This window comes from Pistacia vera, unplaced genomic scaffold, assembly GCF_008641045.1.
Source record: "Pistacia vera cultivar Batoury unplaced genomic scaffold, PisVer_v2 Contig501, whole genome shotgun sequence".
In the NCBI taxonomy this organism is placed as follows: Eukaryota; Viridiplantae; Streptophyta; class Magnoliopsida; order Sapindales; family Anacardiaceae; genus Pistacia; species Pistacia vera.
In genome coordinates, this window is record NW_022196337.1 from 219,389 (window position 1) to 230,052 (window position 10,664).

General features: G+C 34.7%; 1 protein-coding gene across 1 annotated transcript; it reads right to left on the reverse strand.

Moving 5' to 3' along the window:
- Positions 1–2,496: 2,496 nt before the first annotated feature.
- Positions 2,497–9,860, reverse strand: LOC116105613 (small nuclear ribonucleoprotein E-like). The gene is made up of 6 exons (XM_031392022.1): positions 9,702–9,860; positions 9,555–9,605; positions 5,155–5,181; positions 4,998–5,060; positions 2,623–2,701; positions 2,497–2,546 (listed from the first exon to the last, which is right to left on the reverse strand). Exons 1-6 carry the CDS (start codon positions 9,858–9,860, stop codon positions 2,497–2,499), a joined length of 429 nt encoding a protein of 142 aa, XP_031247882.1.
- Between the last annotated feature and the right edge of the window lie 804 nt (positions 9,861–10,664).

Consider the following 10,664-nt stretch of genomic DNA (forward strand, 5'->3'; position numbering starts at 1 on the left):
CTTTTATCACTATTAGAATCAAACTTACCTAACTTCTCTCTATCATTCAAAATGTAGCATTTACATCCAAACACATGAAAGTAAGAGAGATCAGGTTTCTTACCTTTCTGCAGCTCATAGGTAGTTTAAACAGTACCTTTTCTAAGGTAAACTCTATTGGAAAAATGACAAGTTGTGTTGATAGCTTCGACCCAAAGTCTTGTAAGGACCTTTTTGGTATTAAGTATCACCCTTGCTATCTCTTGAAGCACTCTGTTTTTCCTTTCCACAACACCATTTTGTCGAGGTGTTTTTGGTGTTGAAAATTCTTGGTATATGCCCTGCAATTCACAAAAATTAGCAAAATCAACATTTTCAAATTCATTTCCATGATCACTCTTTATTCTCACAATTTTTGTAACTTTAGAACTCTTCTCAACAAGCAACCTTTTAGCCAATTTTGAAATGAATTAGATTTCTCACGCAAAAAATCAACCCAAGCATACCTTGAAAAATCATCAACATAAACAAACACATACCTCTTACCTCCCAAACTCTCAATTTGCATAGGACCCATTAGATTCATATGGAGCAATTCCAAAACACATGAGGTATTGAGATTTGATAAAGCTTTATGAGATATTCTGGTTTGTTTACCTTGTTGACATGGACCACACACATTACCTTTTGCAAATTCAAGTTTCGATAGTTCTTTAACCACTTCCTTCTTTGAGAGTCTTACCAAGTCCTTGAAGTTCATATGACCAGGTTTCTCATGCCACAAGTTTTTGAAATCTGTTTTTAAACTGAAACATGACACATGGTTAGAAAGAAAGTAACAATTGTCGTTTGACATTTTTCCCTCAAGTAGAGAAACACCTTTACCATTCAGGATTTGACACTAGTCCTTTGAGAATTAAACCACAAAATCTTTGTCACAAATTTGACTAATACTAATCAAATTTGCTTCAAACCATTAACAAGTAAGACATCTTTCAAAATAGGAAAATCAGGAACCGCAATTGACCATTTGTCAAGAATTTTACCTTTCTTTTCATCTCCATAAGTGACATATCCACTTTCAACCGATTCAAGTTCAGTCAAGAGAGATTTATTACCTATCATATGCCTTGAACAACCACTGTCTAAATACCAAAGATCATTTTGAAATGCAAGCAAAGAAGTATGAGACAAAAAACAGTTCACATCAGCCTTAGGTTTCCAAACTCTTTTGGAAGAAAAACCATTGTTAGCATTATGATTTACATTAGCAATAAAACTATGGTTTTTTAAAACTTTCTTCAGATAAGTAATAAACCTGAAGCATTTGGGTCTAATGTGACATTTCCTGTTACAAAAATGGCAAATAAGAATGAATTTTGATACCTTCATAACCTGTCTCATAGCAGTTCCTTCAGCAGGAGTTTCAATGGATTTCACAAACGTTCTTGCACCAACTTTCAATGTGCTAGCACCAGGACTGAAGCCCAAAGCATACCAATCTTTGAAGGATTTTCCTTGACCAAGCACTTTATCAAACTTTAGAGAACCTGCATGCAACTTATCAATGATAGCCTTAGCCTCATTTAGTTCAACAGTAAAACAACAATCTTTTCGGATAATGCTTTCTTCTGCTTCAACAAGGTAACATTCTCAATACACTACGAGAATTTAGGCTTCTCGCAAAAAAAATGATTTGTTATTATAAATATCAAAATTGTGACTATAAATTGGTCACATTAAGCTCGTACTATTACATATATGGTGACAAAAAAACGTTTGATCACCATAACCTAATTATTTATTGTGACAATAATAATTTATCACTTTAAACTAATTTATTGTAATAAATTATTTGTAACAACAAAAAATATTTTTTTATCACTACAAGTAATATTTTATTACAATTAATTTATATTTAAACACTAAATGATAAACTTTATGGTGAGAAAATAATATATTATGCCCAAATTGATTTTGTCAAAATTATGAATAATGACTAAATTATTTACTCATAATTTTAATAGTGACAAAAATTTATTTGTCATTAACTTTATTGTGACAACATTTATTTTATCATATGTATGTCTATGTGACAATATTATTTGTCAAAAATTGTATAATAACGGATAATTTTGTAAAAAAATTAATAGCATGACATAATTTTTGATACAAATATTTTTAAATGACAAATTTTTATTGTCAAAATAATATAGGCATGACAAATTTTTTTTTGTCATCTCAATAATGATAAAAATATGCATAACCACGGTACCATCTAATGTCTTATGCCGCTATTAAAGCAGCTCATCATACATGAAATCCATCCAGTATATAAAGATAGTAGCATAGTCTAAATGGCTCAATCAACACGCTAATTAGAAGGCACGTAATGACAATATAAATAATCGCTAGGATGAATCATCAGTTCCCTCTGCAATTTAGGAAAAAAAAAAAAAAAAAATTTCATTAATATGCGAAAGAAAGCAAAAGAAGTGAAAGTTGTTTCACTTTTACTTACGTGTTCATCATCAGAGTTATGTTGTCTCCTTTGAGAAGAATCCTTCCTGTGAAAATAAAGAAAGGATTTAAAGTATGGGCATTTTATTAGAGGGATTAAAAAAAAGTGAGAAAATAAATCACCTAATGACTTCCTGGTCTTTTTCTTGATGTGGACTGTTTCAGCATCATCCAGAACCAAGTTCATGTATTCATCAAAACCCTGTAAAACCAAAATGAATAACAAAAATTGAATCACATTTTGAACGAATTAAGAATCTAATAAATGCTTACAACGAAGGTATTTCTATAAATAATATCATTTGTCTTAACTTATTTTACTTATTTTGGGAAAAGTTAAGGAAAGGTTTAAAGCATGATCCATACTACAACTAAAGCAAGAAAAACAACAAAAGACTACCGGCATAATGAATTGAATGGATAAAGATTTCTTATCTTAGACATGTTCATCGCTAAAGCAATTGGAATGTATTATACATTTGAAAGCCAAATATCACATGTTCCTAGAAATGTATCATGAGGCTTACTTTGCTTCAAAGAGCTCATTTCCTACAAGTTACATGGTTATATGTGATTCACGCCCCTTTTAAACATCAGTTCAAGTCACATGCACAACAACATGCCCTCTCTTATAATAAGGAGAAGAAATGTTTACAAAGAGACAAGATAAGTTGAGATAATTAAAAATTGGCTGACCAGCTCGTTACAAATGAAGAAACTACCTTTTGTATCTGTTCTTGACCTTGTGTAAACAAATTGCTCTGACCTTAAGTAAAAGATTATCTTATGACAAAAAAAAAAAAAAAACTTTGATAAGGATGGCTTATAGGTTATCATATCACATATCCAACTAGCCCAACAAAAAGATTTAAACAGGTAAGCACGTTTTTCCCTATAAACATTGTTGAGTGCAACTCAGAACCTCTACCACCTACTCTTCAAGTAAAAATGAGCATTAAAGGTCAACAGGTCGTGAATTTGACAGCTGAAACATGAATAATTGATACAAGAAAATGATATCTACTCTCATAACTGAATTTATTATCATTGAAGATTAACGAAGTGAAGAAAATACAAGTAATATTATGCATTCCTAGTTGGAAAGTCAGCAACAACATGACATGCTGAAACAAATGAGCCACTTTAAGAGTAGAATGATATTCTTATGTGTTTGCCAATCAAAACCCTAACCTACCATAAAAATTATTAGCAAATTGCGTCAATGAAACAAACTAAACTTATAGAATACAGAAGAGCAGAATGCTTGAAAGGATATCACAGATACGAAAACTGAGCTGTTCGAAAGTTGAATTCAACAGGAAGCCAACCTACTTTTATATTTATGATTGGCTGGAGATTCAAAAGCTAAGCATCCTAAGGAGTTAGATCATAAAGGAACTAGAGCAAGAAATTGCAAAATTAAATGCCAGTAAAGATGCATCTTTTAATTTCTATTTCTTCTTTGTGTTGCAGTGCTTTATTTTTCTTTTCAATTTTATATGGGGTAGTGACGACGTTGCAACCTAGTACTATACAGAGTGTATACTTGATGAGAACTATAAATAGATGGGAACAGCAAAGATGAAACACATCACCATAAACATCACCATATGAAAGATGAAAAGAAAAACTTCAAAAAATATAACAAAATGATAGGTATACCCCAGAAACAATCATATCAAGACTTTTACATTAACAAAACAAATCTACTATGACAAAAGAATGTGAATTTCTCTATATCTAAAAACACTCTTTATCAGCAAAGTGGAGCATGTAAGCAACTTCCAAATCCAATCTTTGCACTTACTAACAAATAACATGCAGACAATATTCAGATCATCCAACATAAACAATGTGATTAACGACTATATACCAAAAACTGCAAACTAACAAATACCACATCTCTAACATCATCAACCATTCAAAAAAAAAAAAAAAAAAAAAAAAAAAAAAAAAAAAGATAATCCATGATCAACTTATTCATGTGTACAATAAAATTCACAAAGCACACTCCCCCTTCTTACGAATTGTATTGATAGCAAAAAAATTTCCAAGTTACCTATTTCTTCAAATAAGAACACTAAAACAAGCCTCTTTATGCCCTAAGGGCGGAGAAGGAACAGACATTGTATTGCGTGACCAAAGACATAAGTGTAATGTGAGTTAATTATCCCAAGTGCGTTAAGGAAAAAAAATATTCATAATATCTTCGTTTTTCTCAATTAAACTCATGCCTTTTCGTCTTAACTTTTTGTTACAGGAATCACTCTATTCAAAGTGGTTTTCTTCCTTTATCATACTCAATTTTTTCCGTACAGAATTTCCACTACAGACAGGAGCAACAAATTATGATTAAAAGTAGTAGAACCAACTAAAATTCCAAGTACAAAGCATCAAAATCTTACTAAGTTATTCCAAGTTAATAACCCTTTGACATCTAAAAAACAAAAATGAGAATTATACAATGAAAAAATCTTTAAAAAAATATGAAAACTTACAATGATTTGGCCTTCAATCCTCAAATCCTTCTGCTCAAAAAGCGAAATTTGAATGCGAGTTTTCTGAATATATGCAAACAAAAAATAGCCAAACTAAGCCCAAAACCCATCAACAAAAAACAAACTTTAAGCAGACCCAGAAGAGGAAATCACTTACGCTTTGAAGAAACCTGAAAATCAAGTTCTGGAAACACACAAACCCACAAAAACATTAGCAAAAAAAAAAAAGAAGTTAATCAACAAATATAAGTCATTGAAAGACAAAGAAGTAGAGGAAAAGGATACAAAACGTACAAGTCATAATCCTCTGAACTTTGGTGCTCGCCATTGTTGTTGTTGTGGTCGAGCTCCAAGAGAGTGAAGAGATGTCGAAGTTGAACCTAGAGGCTAGAGCAGACGAGTTAAGCTGTACTTAAGAAGAAAGAAATGGGCTTCGGGGCTAGGCTTAAATTGACCCGAAGCTCGGGTTACAGGCCCATCTCATATTAGATTGGGAGAGATTTGACATTTTTTAAATCAAATTTAAGAGTTTATTTGAATAAGGAATATAACAAATCTTATTAAAACAAAAAAGAGTTGAAATACTTTTGAAAAGAGATTGTTATCATCTTAATTGGAGTAAAGTCGATAAATGAGAATGTTTTTTTAAGGAAATTATTTTCTATAGAACCAACAGAATGTCTTTTTACTCAACTTGAAATTTAGGTAGTATTTGTTTTTTATCTAAAAATTAAATAGTCTTGATTATTGAATATGTTTGAATGTATTATTCTATTCGATATATATATTTTTTCTTTTTCATTGTCTAATTATAAGTGTTTGATTGTTTGTTTTTATTGGTGTTTTGACACATATGTCCTTATGAAGTTACTTCTATATTTTTACATACATGATAACTATACTATTTCAAATTTTTAAAATAATAAATAAAATAAAGATATAATAATTAATGATAACTATGTTATTACATTGTGTTTGTGTAATAATTAAAATTTTATTATAACAAAAAAATTAAAAACAACTAAATTAATTAGATCATTGAAAGAATTAATTTTCAATTTGGTCTCACAATTATTATATGTGTTAGGAAACGATCATCTATGGCAGCGGAAAATGAAATAATTTACATGATAGATCGTTCCTTAGAACCAAGATCAGAGCACAAAAATTTACAATTTATACATAATTTTAGAATCTGCAGAATTTCAGTTTAGAGTTTAAGAAATCATACGCACGTTTAGAGGCTACTCCAATCTTGTCTCTGAACGTATTTTGCTACCGAACTAATGTAGTCCACATGAAGATAACCCCAAAGAACTAAAGAGGGATTTGCTAGATCCTCTTTAGCCTTTAAGAACCAAGAAGAAATTAATCAAAAAAAATTCCCAAACAAAAGGAATCTGGCGTGGGAGAGAATGAAAAAGGGGCTGGAGTTTTTTTTGAATGAAAAATAAAATCTCTCTTTTATTTCACAAAGTGTTGCACTTATATAGTGCAACATTATACCCTATTCCATCATGGAATGGGCTTAGGCACCAACCCAAACAACTCCTTGTATCCAAACAGCCCCTTTAAGATATTTTATTTTAATTATCATTATCTCAATTAAATTCAATTAATATATATAATATATTAATATTTAACAATAATGATAATTTGTTTAAGTATATGCGAACACATATTTAAACGTAATCTCACTTATTTAATTTTAATATCAAATTAAATAAAGGCTATGACCTCGGCAAATTTAATTGCACTGTGAAATTACCAAAATACCATTTCGCCTAAAAAGACGAAAACGCCCTTCTTGTAAACCAGTTCTTAAATTATCTTCTATGTGTGTGACCTGTAGGCTCCTTATCATACCGGTAGTATGTAGTATCGCGATTAATACCAATTAATCGTCTCACTACACACAGACCAAGATTGACCCATAGCAAGGCATCATGGCCACCCAATAGATTCGGATTTAGCGAAGCAGCTACCTGTCAATGATATGGTTACCGTACAATCCGATCCATTCATCATCCGTTATCTCGACGAGACTGGGGCATAGAAATAGTGTCAACCTCGGTTACTCTCGATATTATGTATTTAGTTACTAAACCAATGACTTGTATTATAAACTGGATAGAGCAACAACTAAATCCCACTATGGCCACAGTTTTAGTGTCATTGTCATTTACTGAATTGCGCCGTGAGATAACTTCTCCCGTACCCGGGAGTGATGAATCATCTATCTATCCATCATAGTCTTGACACACTCCTTGAAGCAGCCAATTACCACCGTATTAACAACTCTGAATAGAACTACGTTAGGTTAGTGTCAAACTACACCAATCGGTGCACAAGGCGCTTTGGTGATCTCAAGTCTAAGGATCATATGCACCACCATTCGTTAGAGGATTTGTTCCATAGACACTAGGGTTACCATCCATATGGAATCCTCTGGTGGGTCAGTCCAGTGAACTTGCCTATAGCAAGCACCCATGTGTTGCACCAGGTTGTCACCAAACAACCTTGACAAGTGAGATCAGTCACTGTCTTTCGATAGGGTTGTTTAACACTATGATAGCCTTACCGTATTATTTATGCCCTTACTTCAGAATAATACTGGGGCTACAGATATTTCTAGAATGGCCACCATATGTGCTCATAGGGTTCTCACTATCAAGATTTGAAACACTTGATACTCTCGTCACGGTTCTACCATTCTAAGGACATATATCAATACATACAAAGATGATTTAAGCGATATAGAATAAAATGCATTTTATTTATCAATGAACATTATTACAAAGAGTCAATTCTACAATAATTGATTGGCTCTAGGGCACATACTCTAACAATATGAACAATTGATCAATTATTCCATGCAAGTTGATTGCCAAGGGCAGAGCCAAAAAATTTATTCTAGGGGCACTAGAATTTAATGTTTACTGAATGACAGAGCCAGAAAGTAATTAGAAAGTTACACTTATAGGGGCTAAAGTATTACTTTCAAAAATTTTGGTGGCTAGAAAAAACTAAATTTATAGGGAGTAACATCATATTTTTCTATACTAAATTTAAATTTTTTTTCTGAAGCCTGGGTGAATGTGGCTCTGCCATTGGTAATTGCATTTTTTATGGTTGATTTTGATTTGTGCAACTATGATAAATAAAAAAGATAAAAATATATAATATAAAGATTTTGATAAAAATGAAATTATTTAAATTTGATAGGGATATGATTGACAAATAAAAATGATATTAATTAAGATGTTTTAGTATTAAGATAAAAGCCAAATTTTTTGGCTTTTTGATTTTGTTTGATTATCATATAAAATTTAAAAAATAGACAAACCTAAAATGTCCAAATCAAGTAAAATTAGATTTTTAAGACCAAAAAATAAAAAGCCCCATAGATGGTAGATAATTGTTGGTCGCCTTTTTGTATTTTTCTGAAAAATAAATAAAATAAAAATATAGCAAAAATGAGCTATAAATTACAAAGGGTCCACTATTGGCTTAGGTCTAAATTTAGGGGTGAGCACGGATAGCGGGTAGAACCGGAACCAGGGGTAAGAACCAGAACCGGAACCGGAACCTACCCAGAACCTGCACTGTGCGGGTAGGTTCCGATTCCAATTTTTTGGAACCGCTACTGTGCGGTTCCGGTTTCAGTTCCGGTTCCGGTTCCGGTTCTTGCATGTGGAGGAACCGGAACCAGAACCAGAACCTGTAAAAAGGGTACCCTATTTGGAACCTGTTTTGGAACCTGTTTGGAACCTGTTTTGGAACCTATTTGGAACCTNAAATCCTGCTTTAGTCGAGGAAATCCCTCGGGCAAGTGACTAATGGGACACAGAGAAGGATTTGCACGGTGCCTACCCACTTGCAGTTTTTACAATCATTAACTTGAACGCCACTATAAATACAGGACTTTCCTCTCATTTTAAGGGATTAGTTAATTTTACGCTTAGACAACTCTCTTTCTCTCTCTCCCTTATATTCTCACTCAAATTGTAACTCGGCTCGCTGGATGCGACCTGATCTCTCTCTTATTAATACAATAGTAGTGGACGTAGGATTCGCTTTTGAGCATCCGAACCACTTTAAACATTGCTCTTCACCCTTTATCTTATTTACCCATTTTTATATCACGTGTGACTTCTAAGTCCTTTTAGCATTTTACACGTGCGAGTAGTTAATGTCAAAATCCAGCATCAACAGTTTAGTGCTAGAAAGAAGGTCTGATTTAATACCTACTTTTCATCAAAGGAATCTCTGACTGATCGGTCCCATAACAGCAGATGGCTTGCTGTTTCGAATCTAAGCGAACTGGTCATGGTAATGAAGTTATTCCCCAAGTACAAGAGGACACTTCTCCCGAAGTGCCACCAGTCCAGTAGAACATCATTGGGGATATCCTTTCAAGCTCACAGCCCGACCCAACTGTTATGAGCTACTTGGAGAGGTTTAATAATACTCTTCAAATGGTCAGCCGAATGCTAGACCGATTACATCGGGTCATGCCACTTGAATCCAATGAGGCGATGCCACCGCCAAAAACACCTGCAAGTCACGTGAAAGCGCAGAAAAGGGCAAAAGCCCATGTCGCGCGCACTGCAACGCTTCAGAAAAAGGGAAAGCAAGTGGCACACAGCGGACCCAAGGGCTCCGAGGGAATAGCGAATGTCAATCGCATCCCGGGTAGAATACCTGTGGCATTGCAACTCGACGATATGCCGCAGCATGAGCCGTCCCATGCCAGGTCACACGAGCACGCCCACAAAGGTGCAAGGCGGGGAGATTCCCATTAGCGGGTCGGTTCGTACCACCGTGGAGGTCGAGAAGACTCCCCGAATCCCTTGATGCCATCACACGACTCCAGCCAACGTGTGTCGAGATTGGTCAGGGCTCTCGGCCGAGGTGAGGAAGAGTTTGACTTGCGGTCTTTCCTCAACTGTAACCTTGAGGGTCGAACCCACGTTGCGGAAAGTGATCGATTGAGGAGCTACAGCGAGCTTTAGATCAGTTTAAAGCTCAGCAAAATTAGCAAAGGTAGGTCGCAGATGGGTCTCCCGTTTCTTTGGTAGTGTTAGCTATCTCTCTCCCGTTGAGATTCAGAATGCTCGACATACGAGCATTCGACGGAAATTCTGATCCGCATGATCATTTATACGAGTTCAACGACCTCATGGAACTCCACCAAGTCTCTAACCATGCCAAGTGTTGGTTTAGGTCGCTCCCAGCGGGATCAGTCGGCTCATGGCCTTAAATGAGCTCGACGTTTCTGAGACACTTCCAAGCGAACATGAAGTTCTCAATGCTGTTAAGCTACCTAAGCAATATACGGCAGGAGAGGGGTGAACCCCTTCAATCTTATATAGACAGGTTCCTTAGGGAGCTCCATAAAGTTGCTCATACTCCCAAAGAGTCTATTCGGACTCTCATCATTACGGGAGTTTGCTCGCATACAAACTTGTGGAAGGAACTGCAGTCTGAGGACGATGTTTCCCTTACTCGCTTCTACAACCTTACTGAAGAGTACCTCCGCATTGAGAATTTTGTGGTCGCTCTCAGTCGCCACGACCCCGGTTCTTCGGGTAGTGCTCCCAACCGAGGAGAGAATAGGAAGGCTGATCGTAGATGGGCTAATGACGATCAGCGACAAGAAAAGAA